The following is a 25310-nucleotide window of genomic DNA, read 5'->3' as shown; positions in this document are numbered from 1 at the left end:
AGGTAATTAGTTATCATATTCAATGTAACATGAAAACGATAGCATATGTGAAACTCGGCTAGAGGAACTGTTTTTATAATTTAGTTTCCTTGGAAAATTTTATTAAAGTAAATAAGGTAAAGTAAAGTAAAAGCCGTAAATGTGTTATTGCTGGGCTAAGGCTTCCTCTCCCTTTTGAGGAGAAGGTTTGGAGCTTATTCCACCATGCTGCTCCAATGCGTGTAGGTGGCATGTGACAGAATTTCATTGAAATTAGAAACATAAAGATTTCCTCGTAATGTTTTCATTCACCGCCAAGCACGAGATGAATTACAATTTCAGAAAATTCAGTGAAACTAGCCGGTTTTTGAACCCGCAATCATCGGTTTAGAGGCACACGCTATAACCACTGAGCCATCTCGGCTTAAATTTCTTATAAAACTTTAAAATTACTTCTCCTCATATTTAATATAAAGCTATAAAAGGACAATTCTTATTAGTGCGTGGTATTTTTTAAAACATTAATAGTTAATTTCAAGGACTTACCCTAGATAGCGGGGCGCATCGTGAACAGGCTAGACCGGCCGGCGGTCTCGTCTCCGGCTGCGGCGGCGGAACTTGCGGACCCTCTTTGAGGCGATACAGTGACGATGCTCTGGTCTGTAAACAATTAAATTTTTTTAAACGATTCGATATAAGGTTCGCTCTGATTTGTTTTTTATGGCTATTTGTATGTGCGTTATTATGTTTATTTATGACATATTATATTTGGTTTCTATTTCAGAAGGTCAATGTTTTTGCACCTTTAAAGACGTATCACTTTGAATATTGCCCACATTAGTTGCCGTTTCTCCTCTTTGCACGGGTGCAATTAAAAAAGAAAATGATGATAAAAATATAATTCATACCCTATAACACTCAGGAATAATGTAAATATCTAATAGTGAAAAAAAAATAGAATTGGCTCATTAGTTCCGGAGGTTAACCCATACAAACATACAAACAAATTTTACTTCTTTATACTATGAGTATAGAAGCATGAACAAGGCAATTATATATTCCATTTAAGTTAAAAACACTTACAAACATAAGTAATAAAAATATATTTTATTTAAAATAGGAAATATTATAGTTTAACCTTTTTTTTTTAAATTTAATGATACGCCATCGATTATAAATTGTTTATAAACGTACAATATAGGTAATACTTAAATTAATACAAAGGATGTTTAAATAAATAAATTTAAAGTAAACATAGGTAGATTATAAAATAACCTTGTATAAGTATAAATTAACCTTGTTTATTTAAATTCTATGCGTCTGGATTTTGTATGAGTGTTAATATTATTGAATTTTTGTTATTTTGCCGAATGTTGCTAACTGACTTCATTCGATCGCATTTGTCTGCAGAACATGAGGTGAGGTCTGAGGCGAATCTTGGGTCCGACCATTAAAATGTATTTGGTTTGTCTGTGATCAAATTCTTAGTAGCGGCTCTGAGTTTCGAATCTGGCAGTGTTTATGCTCCCGTGTCTCGGGAAACGGGTAAATCCGTTGGCCCTGTGCCTAATTGTTTTCTAGTCGTATGCATTTGCAGTCAAACCTGACTAGAAATTTGATAATAAAAACAGTGCATCTGTAATTACATCATATTATACTACTAGTTTTTGACCGCGGCTTAGACCACATGTCGGGGGGGGATAAGATAATTTTATTAAAAATGTCATATGTGCTATTTCAAACTATAATATATCTTCGTGCCAAATTTCATACACACATACATATATATATATATGTCGAAGCATCAAAAAATTTATCTATTTTATTTTATTTTTATTGGACAAGCTGACAACGTCAGTATTACGTTAAAAAGAAAGTGTCAGAGTGGATTGAATATTAAAAAGATACGAACAAAAAAAGACGAGTCTTATATTTTTGGAAATAAATATGTCTGATAACGAATTAATACCCAACTCTTCGTTATATATATATATCAGAGATGACATTGCCTATAATACTATGCCTTAGTTACATTTGCTACATAATAAAAAACAAAGTCACTACCCGCCATCTGTACGCTTAGATCTTTTAAGCTACACAACGGAATATAATGCGGTTTTTGACTTGATTCAAGAGAGAGAAAGAGAGAGAGAGAGAGAGAGGGAGACAGAGAGACAAAGACATACTACTGTCGACAAAAGCCGAGAATTTCAATTTTCCTAGCCGGAAAAAAAACAAAAATTTTTCTTTTTATGTCTGTTCTTCAATCTAAAAATTGTATATAGTCTGTGTAAAGCCGAGACAGGTAGCTAGCTTATTATATTACAAGAAAAATCATCAACAGATGTTGCCTGTCATGGACGGGCAGCTAGTAACGCCCCAGATATAGAAAACAAATACAGTACGAGTGTTTTAAAGATTTCTCATAATAAAACTTCGGTTCAAAACTCGAAATTATTTTCAATTATCATTTAATTACCGTCAGTGTAACCGGCGAATCCAGTCATGAGAAAAATGCCAGACAAATAAGTGATATAATCTTAAAATAAATGAATTCTGTTGAAATTTGTCATGAAAGTAATGGTTAACCTCTCCTAATAATAAACCGTTATCGGAACGAATTTATTTAAAGCGGCTCACAGTATTGAACCGTCAGAAATAGTCACGTGACGAAAAAGCTATGGTTATGGCGACCTTTCTCTCTGTCTCTTTCTATTAAATACGGTTTTATATAACACTAGCTGTGACCGCGACTTATATTATACTTATTGTTGTAGCCAAGTTACTCCTTATTACATCAGCTTTCTGACAGTGAAAGTCTCGTCAAAATCGGTCCAGCCGTTGCAAAGAGTTGCCGGAACAGACAGACAGACAGACAAAAATTTAAAAAAATATGTTATTTTGGTATATGTACCGTGTATTCATACATATGCATTTAGTAAAATGTGTTTATCATTATATTACAAACAGACACTCAAATTTTATTATATGTATGTATAGATTATTTAAGCTTATTTTTTATTAACAATTTTATTTCTTGTAATTTAATACACAATGTAGAGCGAAAGCAACTTAATCCCAAGTAGTTTATCGACGAGACCTATCTTTTTTTTCTTTAATTTCTGTTCACCGTTCCTTTAGTACAGTAGTTCCCAAACATATTTTTCTCGTGGACCACCTATTGGCATGTGTCCGTAACCACAATTTGAGAGAAACACTAAAATATGAACTAAATTTAAATTTGTTTAATATTGATGCTTTTAATTTTATCCTTAGTAACCCTACGAGTATTTCAGCAATTAAAATCTGGGATTTTGTTAGTGCTTCTGTCAAACTGATGACGAAGAAAAAAAAAACTTTACTATCAAAAGCAGATAAATTTTCGTGGACCCCCATTTTTTATTCACGCCTACGTAGACCCCCAACAAGTCCCCCGTTGACCCCTGGGGGTCCACCTGGACCACTTTGGGAATCACTGCTTTAGTACATCTTTACTATAATTTGGATTTACGATATTCCAATGTACTTGCACGGTTTAATTACCAAGAATCAACGCAATCTAATCACACAATTCACATATTACATACAGACATGAAATCAAGTCATTTTTTTCAGTTTTGAAATCTTCATTTCTCATTAAGAATAGTAATTCACTCACACGAGAATACGTTCACTAATTACGAGTTACATTTGAATTTTAATACATAACATGTGAGTAATCTTTGAAAATAATCAAACGCTTCAAACATATAACGAAGCAATGCATAGGAGTGTTCTAAGAGTAAAGCGACTTGGAAGTGGCAAAGATTATATAACATCAAAATTTTTAAAAATAGAACATTTGAGCAACTTTTGTTTGTTCTTTTTTATCTGTTGGTAATTTAATTTACAACTTGTGGGTCGGCCGCGAAACTTCGCGTTTAATCAAAATATTTTTTAGGAATTTCGAAACCCATGTCAGGTTTTATTTTGATTTAATTCTATTATAAACTGCAAGTCATCCAAATCCAATCTACATTTGGCGCCAAAATTATGAAACTTAATTTAAATGAAATATTTAATATCAAATAGGATACATTAGTTAAGTTACAATTGGAGTCTGTCGATGACAATTTACCTCAAATTAGTTTACGTTTTTCATTTTTTTTCTTAAACTCTAACGAGCCAGTATTTTTTTTTCCGGTTTCTAAAATAAATTACTTTCTAACAATTTAGTAAATTGCAATCAAGAATTCTCTTTATTCTTGCACATCTACGACTGGAGCTCTTTAAAATGAGACCATAACCGATTTTTTATGTGCAGCAATCGTCCCTTAATCATTGGGACAAAAATCGGCTTCCGCTATTAATATAATAAGATGTTATAATTCGGTTGATGAACCATCGAACATAACGTAATGGTCGACTTACTTACCTCTATCGTCATTGCATCTATTATTCTGCACATATTAAAATTACAAACAGTATGCGATGCCGCTTGGAAATGTGAGTAACATTACGTAACCCGTCACAGGTGTTTCGCAAACGGTGCATTGCTCGTTGCGACAGGCATTCCTTATGACTATAAGACAAAATGTATTAAATTCACTACTCCCAATGTAAGATGTGTCAAAACGAGTGTGCTTTTAAACGGGGAAGAATTAGATGTTTTAGAATCAACAGAGTTCCTTGGTATGACAATAGACTCTAAGCTCCAATGGGGCCCCCATATAAATAAATTGGCGAATAGACTCAGCTCTGCAGCCTATGCGGTAAAAACAAATAGACTTTTGACTAATGTGGATACGGCTCGCCTTGTGTACTTCAGTTAATTCCACAGTATAATGTCGTATGGCATCCTACTCTGGGGTAATGCAGCTGACATTAATATCATTGTTGTACTGCAGAAGAGGGCTATTCGTGCAATTTATAACCTGGGCCCAAAAGATTCGTTAAGAGGTAAATTTAAAGAAATTAAAATAATGACTGTCGCTTCTCAATTTGTTTTTGATAATGTTATGTATGTACGCAAAAACATAAATGATTTTCCCAGAAATTGTGACGTACATTCTATTAACACTAGGAACAAGAATAAACTTGTTACTCCAAGTACCCGATTACACAGGGTTAGTAACTCTTTTTTGGGGCAATGTATACGTTTTTACAACAGGATCCCAGAAAACGTTCAAATTTATTCAATTATAAAATTCAAAAGAATCGTTAAAGAGCGTTTGTGTGCTAAAGGATATTACAACACTAATGACTTTTTAGTTCACTGCATACCTTGGGAATGAAATGATCGCCTCCAGACTGTTTCAAATAGCTAAAATATAATTATTATTGTACATGCAAAATGGAAACAAAAAAAAATATATATCCCGCTGAGTTTCTTTCGCCGGTTCTTCTCAGGTCCGAGGTGTTAAATTCCGAACCGGTGGTAGATTTTTGACTATCAATAAGCAAGTGTAAACACTTCTATATTGAATAAAGATTGTTGACTTTTTGACTTTGACTTATCATACTGAATGCGAGCATGTTTATAATATGATTTCTTTGTTGGAAGTAAGTATTTAAGTTAAATGACCAGTTTAAGATTAATCCAATTCTTTCCTTATTTAATTTTAAATGGTTTTTTAAGGAAGCTATTGAGAGTATATTCCGCCACTCTCTGTTGGACTGGCGTTATGAAACTGAATTTCATCCAAAACAAACATAAGCTATTGATTAATTTCAATATATTCTGTTAAAAACCTCATATTCTATTCTCGAGGTTATCTCTACTGTTTTTTGGACAAACATGGAAATAGTAAATCAAATAATTAGTTACTCTAAGATTTTTACTTTCAATTAAACTCTAATATATAATAATAATAACTGGGGTCGGAATCGAATTAACGACTTTTAGATCGCTATACAGAACATTGTGTTTGTGTTACAGAACATTGTGAACAAATGTGTTCCATATAATTCATAGAGTACATTAAATACTTACAGCAAGTTCATTGTCAAGTTTGGCATAAACATCTGGGTTTTGACGGCGGCGCGCGCGCGCCACTTGTCTCAATGAGCTCGATTCGCGAACACCACCGCACCATCCGCCCACTCTTTCCCCCACAACTTCCAACATGTCAGCTACGCGGCTATAACAAAAGAAAAAAGAAAATAAGTTCATATTCGGGATTCGATATTTTTGTCCCAAGTTCGAAAAAGGAAGAGGTTCTCCTTACGTGAATGTATTTTGTGTATTCAAATATAACGTTTTAGTTTTTTACAGCTCCATATAGCTTTTGTTACATACACACAAGTTTTTATTTTAATAAACCAAATTAGTTCACTACTATAGCCTATTCCAATGGAAATAGGAATAAAGATCAGCAAACCTAAGATTTACGTATTTCATGCTAATAACTGAGCTAATTGTGCACTACTGAGAGTTTATGATTAATATATTTTTACTTATAATACAACATTATTACACTTAACCACATATATCCAATTTGATTTTACTTCCAAAATTACTATAACAGATTCGTCAACGCTCGAAACGTCAATTTTTTCGCAAATCCATAGTGAATATCACAGATTAATCAAACTCGACGCTCGACGAATTATGACGCAATGAATACGTTATTACAGCTGAGAGGTGACAATGAAGCCGTCATACATTTCGGAAACCGGAATGACAGCGCGACCGATAGACTATATATCGCAATTACAAACATAAGCACGTTTTAACGCACACTGTTATAATTTAGTTTTATTTTTCGTAATATTTAGTTTTTTTTATGTATATTTAAGTAACCTCTAACCGGAGATAAAAATGAAATATCAATGACGATAACACATGTGATTCACTGGTGCTAATACTTGGAGACGGCGAAATATAAATATATTCATGTTTTTGTTATACTTCACGTTAGTAATGTTATCTAATATTTAAAAAAAAAAATGTTTGTATATACATATGTTTGAGATTAAAAAGACTTCGATATCGTTTGCCCGTCTATCATAAAAGTTGGCACACACGTATTATTAGCTCTTTTTGTGGAAGGAATTTTATTCTTTGTTTGTAACTCGCCATCAGATGGACCTGCAGCTTATAAACTTTTATACGATTCAAATGATCGATCTTTTAACCAGTATATATAAACAGACAGAAAAACGTTTGCCATGTTTTCCTGTATGAAACAAATATTGTAACGTCTATGTAGATCTATCATAAAAGGATTAAAACTTTGTATTTTGTTCCATAGGTCGTCTGACGATCATGTGCCACTGGTGGTGCCCATGCACATTGTAAAAAAATTAATTATTCCTTACACCAATGCGCCCCCATCCTTGGTAACTAAAATGTTACGTCCCTTGAGCCTGTACCCTTGGCAAATTATATGAGTGGGTAGTACCTATACTGACGACTTTGTACAAAGCCCTCACCAATAATTTTGAACTTCACTTCACTAGAAGTATGGCTAATGTATCAACACTCTCACTTAGCAATGATTTATCACGATTTCAATGTCATACAAATCACAAATCGATCAATGAAATCAATTGATATATTGAGCCAGTATTGCGGTTGCTTGGAATTCTAAAAAACAAAAGAAATGTGACGTCTATTTGTTATAGGAACGACCCTGACGATCAGGTCTATAAAACCATTATATTCGTTTAATTAATTACGTAATTGAATAGGTGACTCGCGAAAATGACTCGCCATACTTGTTACAAATTACTGTCATTATTTCCCGGTAAATTATGAAGATAATTGTAATACCCCTTTATAGCAAGGTAAGAGTGATTTAGCCGTACATTATTTGCCGTATTTTTAGCGACCAATAAAACAACAGACCCATATATGACTTATTTATTTCCTTAAAAAAGTTATGTTTAGATTTTTTCTTTTATTTAATCGGCTTTTCTCTAAAGTAATATGCGTGTATTATACATGTAAACCTTCCTCTTAAATTAAAATCTTAATCTAAGCGTACAGATAGCGAGAAGCGACTTTCTGTTGAAGCGACAAATGACAAAAGACGACATTTTAACTCTTTATCGTCGTTGAAAATTGTAGAAATGTAGGTAGGTATGTGTGACGTTAAATACTTATAATGTTAGTAGAATTAAAAAAAATACAAGTTCTACAACGGAACAAAATTGAAGCATTTGTTTGGTATGTTAATTGTTTGTAGTCTCTATGTGATACCCAAATTACATTGGGTTTTTTTATGGCATTGGTTTGCGGACGAGCATATGGGCCACCTGACGGTAAGTGGTCACCACCGCCCATAGACAAAGGCACTGTAAGAAATATTAACCATTGCTTACATCACCTATGCGCCACCAACCTTGGAACTAAGATGTTATGTCCCTTGTGCCTGTGATTACACTGGCTCACTCACCCTTCTAACCGGAACATAACAAATGTACATACATACATATATATACCCTTATTGTACCTTTGTGAATGTTGGTTAAGCTAGTCACATATAAACTATAATATTTATGACAATAATGCTCCCGCTTCATCTGCGATAGCGTTATTGTTAATGTTACCGTCACACTGCGCCATAATTACCGTATCACAATATTTGACATTAGACGGCGCGGGGGCTCCAATAACGATACTTTAAGAATTGAGATCGCGTTGAAGTAAGTAGCAAGAATTAGTGCAAATCAAATCATACTTTAATCAAATACGCTTTTACTAAATTTTATAGACATTTTACATTATTATAACAAATGCTAACACCGGTTCGGAATGTTGGTTTTTCCGAGGAGAACCCGGCAAAAACTCAGCAGTACTGCTGGTCAGTGGCGTAGCATCGGTCACCAGCACCCGGTGCGGATTCCAAATTTGCCGCTCTCTTATTTTTGCAATCGTTATCAAGTTTGAAGTCGAAACAACGGGCGGTTTTCGACATTTTAGTAGTACGAGTAACACTTTTGACTGATAATGTTAATTTCTTATCTTCTTTTGACAGTTGATTTCTTATCGAGTTTGAACTCACTTGATTTATTTAGGAGAGAGCAAGTGAAACTTTTTTTTGAAAATTAACTATTAAGCGTGTGAGGCAAAAAATTTTATTTCTTTAAAAAAAGTTAAACCTCCGCAGCGCCGCCCCCGGCAAAGTGCCGCCCAGTGCGGACCGTACCCTCCGCCCCCCCATGCTACGCCACTGCTACTGGTGCGAAATTAAAACCCCTTACTAAATGTATAAATATATGTACTATGTACTAAATATAACCGCCAACCGCGTGCTCATCTAGTTCTAATAATAATACTGTTATGGAAATAATACTTTCGAAGTAGGTTTTATCCATTTAAAACTCACATACTTATACCTAAATTTATAATATGTCATACAGCTCGTAATATAATGAGCTTTAAAATAAAGGCAGGCAAGACAGAATAGGGAAAATAGGCAATTAGGATCGTCAGTCATATGGCTCTTTGGGCTTCAGCCCAGCGCCCCGTGGATTCAAGGGGGCCCCAGCTAAGTCAAGTTAAAGTCAAAAATAGACGATAATGCGAAAGAATCCATAACTTCATTAAATTAAACAGGTTTCAAGTCTACGTTCAGATATGTCTTAGGTGGGCCCCTAAGTAGTGTTAGCCCAGGGCTCTAAACTTACGGTCCGGCCCTGCCTAGCACAGACGGCAATGTAAAGAATAACAGTTTGGTTGTTTATGAATTGATAATGGTTGATACCCAGACGGTGTTGCACAAAGTAAAATTGTAAATGTGATCACTGATAAACGGAGACAAAGAAAGAGGAAGCTCATGATTCAGGTTACAAACAATGCTAATGTAAACAGAGCTTGTCGTTTTATTGATAATAATTCTAAAAAAAACTACTATAAGTCTATTTTATATTTTACAGTATTTATTTAATATTAAGCTAACGTGACATACAAAATATATATATATGGAACACGATTTAATTTAATATTTACAATTATAGGCTAGATCAACATGAGCAACATGTTTAAATCTTACTCATAACAATTTATAATTTCAATAGTACAACATATGCTCAAAATTGAACAAGTTGCTTCCTTATTTATTTTGGACAAACTTTGTCTTGTTTGTCTATACCGCATATTAAAATTTAATATTTAATCTTTCCGATATTATACTGCCGAGAATAATTATATTAATAGTCCGCGTATACGTAGTGCAAACACGTTTAAATATACAAACATGTTTACATATAACAAAATTCATTGATAATGGATTGTACTTGTAACGAGTGATACTAAATCTAAATAAGTTTCTATTACGCGTTTAATTCAATTGGATGCATTTCCAAAAGATTGATTATTTTTTTAAAAACAATACTTTATATATCAGTATAAAAATATGTTTTTTATACGTCGAATCGATGCACAAACTGGGTGTTCCGTAGACAAAATTACTTAACGAGCAAAGTTTACTATCACGTTAAAAATAATGTTCACGGCTAAATATGTCCTAGCTTTTATATCGCTGACATTTTTTTGTAATTTTGAAAAAACTACTGAACCAATGTACTTATACCAAAACTTAAACCAGAAGATACAGCGCGTCTCAGAAGTTTTAATATACAATATTACATAAATAGCACTTTACAGTTTCGCCCGCATTAAATTTAGAATATCGACGAGACGACCGTGAATTTCATGTTATTTTATATTAATATGTATAACTTCCTTATAGAAAAGTATACATGAGAATAAATGCAGCTAATTATTCGAATAAAGTTGCTAACCAACTATTGATATACTAGCTGGTCGTCCTGACTTCACTCGGCTATATTACCTACAGATTCTGTCATAAATGATTCTAGGAAAACTTAACCGTTTACGTAGCGCACGATACGGAATCTCTCAAAAGGAATATTTTCCCCACGTTTTTGCAATATTTTTCATCGATGCTCTGCTCCTGTTGGACATGAGCAGAGCATCAATCAAGTAGTATGATGTTAAGACTATAGTATTTTCCCATAAATGGGCTATCTAACACTGAAAGAATTTTCAGGACGAATAGTTTCTGAGATTAGCACGTTCAACTAAACAAACAAACTCTTTAATATTAGTATAGATTTTATTCCATCGGTTCATGAATGCGTTTAATGCCCCTATTATTTTATAACTACATATTATAAGTGGACTTGACTTCCGTAGGCGGAACCGCAACGAAGCCGATGTATTAGTCACAAAGGACTACGTACATGCAATGCTAAGTTTGGTTACGAAAATTTAATTGAAAGACGAACGAACAAAACACTCAGCTGAGTTTTGATTCTACATTCAATCTTTGATTGCTTAGTTATTTAATACGATAAACATTATTTTTAAGTAATCTACATTAATCTATTCGTATGGTTTTTTAAATAAATATCGCTTACATAGTCAAAATAGCACGATTAGGTGTGCTATTTTGAAAACAAAGAACTGATCCAAAAGACGTGTTTACGTACATATTTAGTTCCAATATATAAAAAAAAACACAATAAATATTGAACTTACGTAGCTCAAATCATATAATTTATCTTAGCAATTAAATTCAACTGGGTATTAATGGTTTTAAATTGCTAGATATACAAAAATACCTAGGTAAAATTAAACGAGCGTATGTAAAAAAAAAAAAACATTTTAAATAAAGATTTCCAAGAAATATTCTTCTTATATATCAACTTTAACATCACTTAATATTTATTTTTCTATTAACACATTATACTTATACGATTAAATATTAACACAGCACAAATGTATGAATAGATAAAAATATCGACTTCTAGTAAATATTAGGTATATAACATAATTTAATGACAGCGGAAAAACATACCTAAATAATTTACAAATGGCGTAAAAAGAATACACAATAAACGAGATAAATATATAAATTAAAAAATCATTAACAAAATAAAACTTTAATTATATTACTAATTCATTAAACGGTATTAGTGGAAATTTAGTTGAATTCATGGTTTAGTTTATATAATATTATATAACAATTGTGTTCCAATTATTATTAAATATATCGAGTCACGACAAGTCTGTGATTTGTATAATTTATATTTAATATTAAGTAAATTTGTTATACCAACCTCGAAGTAAAGAACCAATAGAGTATAGCGGTGAAGATGGCCAGCTCAGCGGCGCTGCTGGCCACCCGGACATGCTCCACCACCGTCCACATATTTATCATCGTATCCATTTTATCACCAGCTCTCCCTACATCACCAGTCCAATTCAATGCACTTAAACGTTCAATTTTGAACGGAATCTTACGTAACACACGTCACACAGAAACAAGTCGAAATACAGATGCCGAAAAATCAATATATTATCGATAGTCTTCTAAAATTAAAAAAGAATCCTGTCAATTTCGATTTCCATTACGTATAAAATTCCGTCGAATAATATTAAAAATCAATGATATGTATCAATGGTTCGGCTGCCGAATGCCGACTGATCGGAGATGTACACTATCGCGGGTTCGTTTGAGAAGCTTGACTCTTTCGACTTTACCCTGGAAGCGTTAGCGTGATAGATAAAACAAGCACTAAGTTATGATAACGCATTGAAAACAATAATTCGAACGACCTAAATGATTACTGATAAACTAATAACCGTTGCACCGGGTTCACGTGGATGTAAATGGTATCAGCGCGTTCGCAACAACGACACTGTTATATCTATCTATCTATTCGAACAAAGTCCATTGGTGAGGGGTTGATTGCTTTATTACTTTATACCATTAATTAAACAAGGTCATAGTGATATGCTAAGGTATCATCCGGCTTATTATAATCGTTATAATACATACTTGTTTACATAAATAATCAACAAATATCAGTCCAAGTATGAAAAATGGAAGTTATTCGTCCTATATCTATGAAATAGTTATCCTATACTTCAATATTATATTTTCTATTCAATGACATATGTAGTAACAATTAAACTAACAACATTAAATAGAGAAGATAATGAACAGCTCGATAGTATTATAATTATAAAATTAATTACATAAATAATATTATTTATTAAGTTATACAGTTCATAGTTGTTGACATATTGCGTGATCGTTTGCTGAATCTTGGAAATTTTCAAAGTCTAGGTAACTTGCGTATATATTATTATAATCATATTTAAAGTTTATCGGACATTCAGTGATCGTGAAATGTTTTAAAAACAAATACAATCACCCGTTGATATAAATAACTATTAATATTCTTGTGTATGTTTTGGTCAGGAGACTCGGTCGGCGAACTCTTAATAATATCATAGCTATATTAAATGAAAAAAAATCTATCAATAAATACGTATAAGTCGCAGCCGTGAGTCGGTGCTATTTATAACGTTCCTTAACATGGAAAATTATTGTCCTACATGTTATAAATCGGTTATTGTCTTGTAAGATAAACAGGCTTTTGTTTGTATTGATTCAACATATATGGAAAATATTTAATAGATTATTTCTGTACGTTCAAACTGCACTATCGAACGACAGTTCCATAAAACAAAAATCTTGCACTTTAGCACAATTGATATTTGAAGTCGACATATTCAATTGAACCGATGTAGCTGTTGTATTTACATAGTAAGCCCCAAACCCTTCCCCTCCAGAGAACTGAATTTTAATTGACAACATATTATTACTTTACTTTATTTTACAATTTAGACATAACTATTTTTCAATACACTTTTACATTTATAGCAAGATTTGTATTCTACAAACTTTTTATGGCGAACGAAGGATTTTAAATGATAATATCAAAATCCAATCTTATCAATTTAAGAGACACAAAAATATTATGTAGTCAATTTTTTTTTTTGTAAAACGAAATGATCTTGAACTATAAATGTGATGAAACAATCAAATCAAAGACTACAAAGACAAAATATACGATAAAGACTGTATCGAACCACTGTTTATATGGTTATCTATTATGATAAATTTATTATGAACTTATCCTTGACGATATCACCAACGCTATATTTTATTTAGATTCTAATAATTTCGGTAACAAAAAGTATATACAAAGATCTAATTGAAGTAAAATTAGTATTGTCCATAAAAGTCCCAAAGCTGGGCTTAACATTTGAACCTCACTGATTAAATACACTTCAATCGCAAAGTCAAAAAATCATACTTTAACTAATTATCTTAAATACGTGACGATTCTTTATTAAATTTGAATTTAACAATATTATACGTGAAAAAAAAGGAGACACATAAAATAGATCATATTCAAAACCGCTACACTTCGATTTCAGCTGTAACGTGATAAAGGATTACACAATAAACGTATCACGTGTTACAACCGCACAATACCGCACGTCGTCATTGTAAGCAAATGAATCAGTACGTATTAGCTTTACGCAATCATTTACTAAAACTAAATTAACACAAGACCTGTTTAATAAAATACTCGGTCATATAGACAGTTGCGTTATCTTTTTATACATAGTCCGCCAGAACGGTTTTGGCCACGGCAACCATTTTAAAGGGACACCAGGTAACTGGTCTTGAGATCTCTGTTTCCCTACTCTGAAAATGGGAGAACATTCGACACGACCGGTATAAGTTGAAGCTTAAATAAGCGGACAGGATCGTGCTTTCAGAGATACAATAATGTTAACACTGTCAGCTGTCAGAATTTCTCTACAGAAAAACTCAATAACTTTTTATGCAAGGGATTGAAACCAGGACCTCGAGATGTGCGTTCTTATAAGCCAGTCACTAGCAAGAGGCAGTCATTATAATTAAACGCACACAACGATATAATTTTGTCATCGTAATTTATTTTATGGACATGTTTATCGAATTATTTTAAGCTATAATGACTAATTAATGATGATATGCAGTTGTACATTCCGAAACAAAGAAATAACTGATTCAGAATTTAGTGGAAAATTTAACGCAATAATCTAATTATAAAGCATTTTTTTATACCAACTGTAAGTTTATTTGTTTGGAAGCACTCATAAGCTAAGTTTCTTACTTAAACAATAAAAGCTCAGGATATTCGGACTCAGGTTAAATTTGAAAAAAGGTTGTCAGATAGAATATAAAATCGCGATACGACTTACGGGGCCTGATAAGGTGGAACAGAACATTTAACACGGTTGAAATCGCACCGAACAGCTAGTACGTAGTTTGAAATTGCCACAATAAATATGTTAGAAAATAAATTTTCAGAAACGAAAAAACAAATAATGATATAAAACAAAAGACAGATATTGAACACGGCACAGTGAAACAAAGTAATTAAAAACGCTATAATAAATATCTCGCATTCTTCCAAGTGCCTTATAATTCATATTAATTAGGATTCTATCTTGCAACGACACGTGACACCGTAATCGAGACAAACGACGAATCACGGCCTTCGTTAGACGAATTTACACAAACGTCAAATTATAATAAAAATATGGAGACCGACACTTGATACATAATTTACATTTTAATTATTATTATATATTTATATGTGCATATATAATATTAAGGAATTACTAATATTCTTATTTACACCTCCTTTTTTATCACTTTTTTTTTTAAAACGGGCTCACAGTTGCCCTTGCCTTTTTTTACATTTTACTTTTATAAATTTTGGCAATTTTATAATTTTACTGAACTTCAGCAGATCTTCGCTGGACTTTATGCTTGTCGTCTTCGTGGAAGATATGGCCCAAACTGTTTTTTTTTTTCACTTGTGTTAGGAGTGGGAGGACAATAGCCCGAGAGGTCCAGACCTGTCGATCATCATAGATCGATCCTGCAACTCTTAACATCGCTAGGCGGCCCCTAAACCATTACGCTATTGACGCTTTAATATTAAACTCAAATTCCTTTATTAAATATAGAAGTATTACACTTACTTATCGATAGTCACAAATAAATGAAACACTACTATGATGGATGAATATGCCATGTATATTTATTAAAATACGTAACACAACTTCAAGGATCAACATTGAACAAAAACTACAAATCTGGAATACCTTTTAAATATATATAACGATTTTTCTCACCATATATACTATCGATTACGATATATCTATACTAATATTATAAATACGAAAGTAACTCCGTTGGTCATTCACGGCTATACCGCTGAACCGAATTTGATGAAATTTGGTATCCTATGCAAGCTTGGATTCCAAGAACATAAGCTGCTTTTTTATGCCTAATACCTGACGAAGCTTGAATAGACCTGTAAAACGCGAGCGAAGCCGCAGGCGACCACTATTAGTTCATATGATTTCATCCTTACATTAACACAAATGAACGCACTCCTAACACTATTTTTTATAACCATACATCATAATTGTAAGTTAAGAGGATTAAAAAAACAATAATAAATATATAGCTTTATACTGGCTTCCTTATAACAAAGTAAATTAAAAATATTGATTGTACATTAAGAGCCATTATAGAAAGGTCAAATTCCGACAATGATGTATTACATAATTATAAAAAAAAAATTGTATTCGTAATCAAGGTAAGTTTCCATATAATAACCTAATATTTGGCAATGGATGGTAATTTCAAATATTCCATCTTAAATAAAAAAGTAATAGCCCGCTTACTCTTGGCGGCTTTACTACTTTGATAAACTGGATACAATTACAATCGAAATGTCAAACTAGTAACAAGTTAATTGGAATAATTAACCTACAATTTTTTAGGGAGAGACTAGTTAAACAATGCCGTCTCCTTCTTTCAAATGCCAAATTGATGACAGCGAAAGAGAAATCAGTGTTTAATAAAACACCGCCAAACGTTATCAGTAAGGTCGTCAACATGTAACGTGATAGATAATAATGAAAAAGAAACCAAAAGTTTGTCTTGTCTCAGAACATATTTAAACATATATTATGATTCACGACTGCAGCAATCAACCTTGGATATAAAAATATTTAAAATTGTATACATTTAAAATCAGCGACTTAAATTTTTTACATTCATCGTAATTTCACATAATATTAGCATTAATAGTCTTGCTAATCTTCAAGAAAAACTGATAATAGCTGTTTAAGTCTTCAAGCTAATTCTAATTTCAACTTATTATAATATTTTTTTATCCACGATGCTTGATCAAGAAACGCACATATTAAAAACGTTTTATACTGTTTTAGTTTTATTAAAAAAATTATACATATCACCTGTGTCACTTTACCTATAATAAACAATAGAACAAATGTTAGTTTTATTAATACCTTAGTCACACAAGTCGTAACGTCTGTATTACGAACGTACGAAATATTATTTCGTGGCCAACGTGTCGGAATTCATTTATACAAAGTCAATGTAAATGTTTGTTTACTTTGCTAATAAGATTTCGGCACATGATATAAACATTGTCAAGTAGATAAGATTAAAGAGAATTATTCGGTAGTTTGAATCAACTGAGCGTAAATAAATCGTAATAATAAAATTCATTGAGCTAGCACAGAACGGTTAGGCGAAGCAATCAGAATTCAGTAACTTCATGAATTACAAATCGAAATATTCGGACCGTGACTAGCCGTCATGTAGGAACGTGGATGGACGTTACAATTAAATCTCACAACGTAATCATCTGACGAAATATCTGCAAAACGTAACAACAGTTATCAAACGACAAGATTTTCCGTACGACGATGAATCAAATTCCGGTGCATCGCGTGAATGGAAAGAGAAATCGACAGGCGAATTGTGTGGCATATTATTACTTCGATGTATTAATAAAAATGCCAGTAGCCGTTTCGTTTAACTTTAAAAAACAATTTTAAAAGTATTTGTCGGTTCGAACTTTACCTCACATAATTTGACTGTACCCAAATTGACTTTTCACTTTCTTGATAAAAAAATATAAATATACAAGTTATGGAATGATTTAGAAATGCACTTTTGACTAATGTTGATTAAAGAAAAACAGTAGCAAGTAGTATTTTTATGTAACAGCGCGACGTCAATCGAAGTATTTCGCGTCGACGGGCGACGTCTACCCACGCGCACGGTCAAAGTATAACTGAACCGATACGCCATAGCACGCCATCGCCGATCACTCGTGTTCTTTTTGCAACAACGCATGCTTGAACAAGTGGCCAATAAAAAGAAATGTTTACCATTTCTTGTCGCAGTTGGCATCATTCGGATGCCGCCGTGCCGGGTTGCTTCGGTATTCGTCATTATGATTCCCGATTACTTTTTTCTTGTAATATTATAAAATCATACGTTTGCTTTGAATTTTAATTTTTCATATAAATTAAGTAAATATATATTTTAACATAACAAAAATTTTGTAAATAGTACAAATGTATTTTAGTGTAGATTTAATTTCACTTTGTGTCAATTTTTAGATGTAGGTATATTATTACACATTTTCTACTCGCTAACTACATGTAGAAGGTCTTATGCTCTGGAAGCGTCAATGACGAGGTCAAAGGCGTCGTCATTGAAGATGTATTAATATTCATCACATCAAATGATCCGCCGGTGACTACCAACATTGGCTATTAGGACGGAATTTGGTATTCATATTAGAAAACTAAAATACGTTGAACTAAACATGATAAAGTAGAATTATTATTTATACGGATTTCTAGCCTGAAATATTATGTAATGTAATTTCGTGTGGCAATAGGATATAAATGACAATTGTGACTGTCCGACCGGCAATTGCTTAACACTGGTAATTGATAGCACTCGAACGAACTGTCACGCAACTTGAGGGGAATATTTCGAACCTGACACACACACACACACGATCAATAAAAATGTTATGAACATTTTTGTTGATAAAATATTTACATTAGAATTAACAGTCAAAACTATTGTATATTTGATATAAATCTTAGAACAATAACTATATCCCTGATACGCTCTTAAAAATAACTATCCTTAAAATCTTGTAATATTGAATTAAATATCCCTTCATTAAATAAATTAACAATCGAACTGCCTTAGTTAACTTTTATCACGTCGTCCTCGTCACATTACTTTTAATAAGTTATTAGAATTTTCTGTTGTTAAAATCTGTCTAATTTGCTTAAAACTATTGTGTAAAAAATCTTCGCAAACCACAATGGTATTTGTAAAAATATAAGTTTCTGATTAAATTTTATTGTTTATTTTCAATGAACAATACACAAATAAGAAATATGTTCAGGAACATTAATTTAATTTTTTTTTCATTTTGAACTGTTTCTCGCCGACCGAAATAATATACCCACATAAAATTACTAAATTAAAGTTAACGTACACGGCAATTTGGGTTAATTTAACTAAAGAAATTAAAGTTCCTGGTTGTAAATGATGACATGAATAATGAGAAACGACTGCTGCGGTGATATACAATTATCCAGACCCACTTTTATTGCTAACACGGAGTAAAAGCTAATTCAAAATCGACATTTAATGTCGTGGTCACTACTCGCTCGATATATCGAAGCTTCAACAGCGTTCATACTTATTTATTGTATGTATGTATTCTTTTGAACAAAAGAATGAAACTTTGAATAAAAAAACTTTGGTCGAAAAGACGATGTTAAGACGATTTCGCAAAATCGAAAAAATTTAAGTCTATATCATATTTAGTTGAACTTTGACAACCAGTCCATTCGGGACAATCATTTTAAAACATATATACATTAGGGAAACCCTTATTATCCTACCTAATTTAGTTATCTTCATATATGTACCAATATTGATGGTGATCGGTTTGACGGCATAGAATTTGTTGAGCAGCATCACCTAGCAATGAATTGCAACAAACCCCAAAAAAAACATATAAATGCTAACTTTCGTGTGGTTCAGCCAAAGATGTCGAGAGATTTTTATATATAAGAGAGGTCTAGATTGCATTTCGATGTTAATGTTTGTGTTTGGTCTATCGCGATGCTCCACCGAGGTGACGTGGTCTTTAAAAAATCACATGTTTTTATTTGAACAAGTACCACTGGCACTGTGTTTTTGCTTATGCAACATCACGTGTTCAGCGATGACGGAAATTTACACGATAACCATTAACATTTTTTTAAAGTTTAACGCGATGGCTTTGAATCTATTACCCTCATTGTAAGTTTTGATTTAACATTACCAGTAGATATAAGATTCAAGATTTGATTCAAATATGAGATGTATGAGGGCGAAATCTTATAAATGAATTTTAAACTAGTTGCTCTCAACAACATTAACTGAAATTTTACACACTTGGTCCGAGTAACAATGCAATATTAATTTAAGTGCATGGATAAAAATAAAAGTTTATCGTTAAGATTTTGCATTAATTAAATTTTAAATGAAATTATGTTTTATTTCTATTCAATTAAAATTTTGAAACATTAATAACTCTACCTTTCCTCAAGTAGATAATCGATACTGAGTCTTCGAGATAAGATAAATTTGGTAAAACTAAAATACTAAGAACGATTAGAACTTTTTCTTGATTAGAATCAAAGACTCGACTAAAAAAATAATCGGAGAGGTACCTATTCGAAGCGTTTGATCTGAAGCAGCACTTCGATCATTGGCAAACAAGTTTATTGACACGCCAACGCTTCTGACTAATTACAGACCAGTGATCGGACTAATATGAACAATACGAAAGTATCTCTATATGTTTGTATGGTATCTTATCACAACAAAATCATTGAACCGATCAAAAATAAATTGAACTTAGAGATCTCCAAGAGAAATTTTGTCGAAGAAAAGCTATTAAGTGTACACAGACATTTAGGCCCAATAGCTAATTAATTATCATGACGTCTATAGGCGTTTTCCTAAAATGAGACGAGGACATAAAATATACAACGAAACTTAAAAGTTTACTAAGGACCAGGCGCTTTATACCATACTAACTATGCTGGTACGACATAATTACGCCCAATCACGCATCTCGTTACTAAGGTCAGCAGACGGGTTATTTTACAAGTCTTTTGTCAGACTAGGACGAAGAGGCAATATCAAGGGTATCATTAGCACATCCGGCGGACCGGCGTAATACCATTAACTTGTATCATAAAAATACCGAGTAATTAATATATTTTCAAATAAGATTCTTATAAAATTGATATGGATATAAAACGGGATCGTGAGTTTAATCCCGGAAAAGCGCGATTTGTTTTTCTTCTTGTGTTTATAATTATTTTAGTTCTTGGATTAGATCCACACCTACAGATGCGATTATGAAGAAACGGTAGTGGAATAAGCTTAAAATTGTCTCTTCAAGAGAAAAGTGTAATATTAATTTGAAAATTTAATTGAGTTTTTGAACAATCGGATGAATCTGTCTTTAAGAAAATTTTACCGCTTAACGATATTTTTTATTGTGATGAGAAAAAAATGAATAGTTATAATTTTAAACTAATATATATTATATTTGGACCGCATTGTATCGAAATGTACCATCCCATAAAAGCGTCAATAAAAGTTATTAGGATAAAAAAGAGAAAAAAAAATTGTTTAGAGAGCGTCACCCTGCTAAATTATAATTGTATATAATAACTATAATGCTATAGTTATTATTTTAAAGACATTGAATAACTTTGATTTTCTCTTTTAAATCTTAATAACTTTTATTAATGCTTCTGCGGGTTGGTACATTTCTGCACAAAACGTTTACATACAATGTCTTAAAAACCATTAAGATAATTAATAACAAACACTAACAAAAAGACGAATTACCTAAATTTAACATAACACTAACAAAACATTCAAATTAAGGATTTTTTTTTGTATTAGAACAAAAATGTTGATGTCAAAAATTCCATTTTCTCGGGGGCTGGTGGTCATTGTCCATGACATGACAAAATAGCGTCTGTCTGAATATAAATGTATATATAGCACCTGCTTAGATCAAAAATACCACTGTGGTATTGTTGATCGAAGAGCAGCTGTCATAGGGATCAGTTTGAGTGATATTTAAAGATATTATGATATACATATATAGATTTATTGAAGATGATATTTTTCAGTATCTAATGACAACACAACCTAACGTTGATGGTACAAAAACCGTCTAAATGAAAAACTAAATGTACGTCCCACTTTTCATCGTTAATAATCAAATAATGCAGAAATCTATAAATCTTAAACTAATATTCACCCGCAAAACTTAACGTTTATTAAAAAAAAAAATTAATTTCATTTTATTGTAAACTGCATGTCACTCATCTACATTTGGCGCCAAAATTATGAAACTTTATTTAATTGAAATTTTAAATGTTTAAATTAGAATTGGAGTTTGTCGATAACAATTTACTTTAATTCTTTTTACGTTTTTTTTTTTTCTAATACTCTAACCGGCCAGTGATATTTTTCCGCTCCCTAATTTTTTTTTAAATTGTATCAATTTCATAAATTGCGATCAAGAATCTTTATTTTTCTGCACATCTACCGGCTGGAGCTTTTCAAAATGTAGTGCAGCTATCGTCCCATAATCACTGGGACAAAAATCGGCTTATGCTATTAATATATAAGATTCCAACATTATTATATATATTTTTTAAATTTAGCAAGGATATGTCAAATTGAGACAAGTTGCACGGATAACGACAGTGATTATTACGTCATCAAAAGCATCCGGCGGATTTGCAACATAGCATCATTAGTAAGTCTTAGTATGTATTTATAAATGAAGAAACATTAGATAAATCGACAGAAAAAAGTAACTTCCACTTATAATATATTAAAATACAACCTTCACACAAGACTTAAAATTACATTAAGTCAAATTATTTTATAAACGCGATGAATAAAACTGAAACGCGATTAAAAAAATATATATGAAAATAATTTAAGATATAAAAAATATAAACGTATAGTATTAAGTTATATAATATTTTAATGTACTATTGTACATTTAATTTAACTTAATACTTATTTGCATCATTGATCTAGTAGTCCCATGTTCGAATTTTGAATCTCTTTCCGATCCAAGTGCTGCTCGTTCGGAATAAGATATGTATGAAATATGAATACCGCACGAGGATGTGTATCTGTGTTTCCGCATATTCTCGTGTGCTATTGTTATTTTGTCTGTTAAATAACCCGGCCAGATCAAAATTCGGACAATTTGGCAACAACGTAAATTTTCTAAAACAATAAAGACGCAAAGTTTCTTTCGAATGAACGTTGTCACGGAACGGTGATACTATGATGATCTCTAAAAGGTTAATAGGCCTCAAATACTTAAAAGCAAATATATATTACGTAAAATAATATCGGTCACGGAAACTAGACCGTAGAGGTCGTGTGACGTTAGCGAGAACTAAGTAGGTTTGATAAAACTTAGAATCCTTCCACAGCGAGAGTTAAGTGCGTCAACATACGACCGTTAATTTGATAAACTCTTGACTCAAAACAACTATCAAATGTGCAAATTATGAAAATAATACCTTAAGATAGATTTGACCTGAACTTAAAGATCTAATTCTGTTGATATTTGTATCTAGAAGAAGGTACTTTGTCCTCTTCCGCTGCACCTCTCATTTTTTACATTAATATTATTGCAGTATCGAAGGCTAACTGTTTACATAATAACACCAGCCATCACCATGCCTATTATCGTTAACTTATTACATAACAGACGCCTGATATACAACTGTTATTACACTAAACAATTACAGGTAACAAAACTCGTAACTTAAGATTTATATTTTGAATGCAGAGACTAGAATAATGCACCTGCAATAATGCATCTCCGGGCTAGGACATTGGCACTGTGGGCAGTAAAAACAATACCCCACACCGCCATTACGACGCCAACCTTGGTTGCGTGGATATCCAATAATAGTGAAAAATGTTTCTAATTTAACTTGAAATATGTGATCATATTTATTTTAAATGTTTTTTCCTAAGATAATACTTTTTTTTTTGCCGTACAAAATTTCGTCGGCACGACCAGGAGATTTATGTCTGGAACCTCGAGATCAGTATCCTTTTAACCTAACAACTAGACCAACGAGATAGTCAACTCTAAGAATATAAATAATCTCTGGCTGCCTGATAAAAAACAAAAAGCATTGCTGTCCCGATATAACACTTCCTCGTGTGATGTGATCATAACATTCTTAGTTCTCTTTTTCCATTTTTCTTTTTATATTATTTATATATATTTTTATTTTTGATACGTAAAATAAAGTGTTAAATAATTTGTTAGATAACTAAAAGGTACCTCCAGTTTAAATTAACAATAAAGGGCTTCGTTTTGATCTATACTAATATTATAAATGCGAAAGTAACTCGGCCTGTCTGTTTGTTTAACCGAATTTTAATTAAATTTGGTGTAAAGCAAGCTTGAACTCCAAAGAAGAACATAGGTTACGTTTTTATGCCTCAAAGCTGCCGACCAACACTTATAATGCGAGCGGAACTTCGGGCTACAACTAGTTTTAATATAAAGAAATAAAATCTAATTATATGTGTGTATAAATCCCAAATGCCCTTTTATCGTTTGGACTTTAGCCCTTATCTTTAGACTTTAGTCCTAGTCATCGGATTATTATTTTTATCTTATTTTAATCCGTAATTGTTTTTGTTCGATTTTATAACAAACGATACTGATATAATATTCAAATCACATTCCGATCGACAGATAAAAATAACATTAATTGACGTATGTATGTTATCAATTATAAAGGAATCACACATAATATTTTGATATATGTTAATATTATAATTTTCCAAATGCATCTCATCTTCAACATCAGTCTCTATTGGAACATCTATTCCGATGCGATGCGGAAAATGCGAAGGAGTTCTTTGTTTTAAATCGGAAAAATTTACCGTAGAAATAGGTTTATTTATTAATACACCTATTTCTACGGTAGTCAGCTAGATTATTAAATAATATTGTTTCTAAATGCGTTATTGATATTTCATTTGAAATTGTCTCTGCAATAAATATGATAAAAGTATGTCAAGTCGTCTTAAAACCTGTCTAAGAAAACAAGTTAACTTTTTTATTTTTCTAATATTAAAAATATTAAGTTTAGCTTTTTGTTAATGTTAAATTTAGATTTTTTTATTGTCAGATTTATTAATAGTTACTGAAAGGTAAAAATATAGTAACTGATGTTATAAAAATAAAGTTAACCTATTGCTTATTGACTGATTGCTTCTTTGATTAGCTGATTCTTAATAATGTTTATAAACAATTGATTTATTTCATAACGACCCTTTGAGTGGTATAGTACTTATCCAATACCTTGTTTGGACATCAGACTAAGATCTTGAATGATTCCAAAATGTGTGAAATGAACTCGGATATAAAGTTGAACCAATAAAGTATCCAAAATTGGACGAGTGGCATTACCAATATTTTATTGACGTTGTTTAATACTATTGGCTTAAGTATCGACTTCTAGTCTAATCCTA

General features: G+C 32.0%; 1 protein-coding gene across 3 annotated transcripts in view; it reads right to left on the bottom strand.

Moving 5' to 3' along the window:
* LOC113402659 (glycerol-3-phosphate acyltransferase 1, mitochondrial) overlaps positions 1-25310 on the bottom strand; it is a 58793-nt gene that overhangs the window by 27242 nt on the left and 6241 nt on the right. Inside the window, exons 1-4 of one of the 3 annotated variants that reach the window (XM_064218843.1) lie at positions 17748-17972; positions 12049-12301; positions 5951-6098; positions 526-639 (exon numbers count right to left, since the gene is read on the bottom strand). In XM_064218843.1, the coding sequence (XP_064074913.1) occupies positions 526-639; positions 5951-6098; positions 12049-12158 (372 nt within the window). In that variant the 5' untranslated portion in view covers positions 12159-12301; positions 17748-17972. Of the gene's footprint in view, positions 1-525; positions 640-5950; positions 6099-12048; positions 12419-17747; positions 17973-25310 lie in introns of those variants that run through there. The other 2 variants (XM_064218842.1, XM_064218844.1) reach the window with 2 other exon arrangements.

Source organism: Vanessa tameamea, chromosome 24 (assembly GCF_037043105.1).
Source record: "Vanessa tameamea isolate UH-Manoa-2023 chromosome 24, ilVanTame1 primary haplotype, whole genome shotgun sequence".
NCBI lineage: Eukaryota > Metazoa > Arthropoda > Insecta > Lepidoptera > Nymphalidae > Vanessa > Vanessa tameamea.
This window is presented reverse-complemented; position numbering and strand designations above follow the sequence as displayed.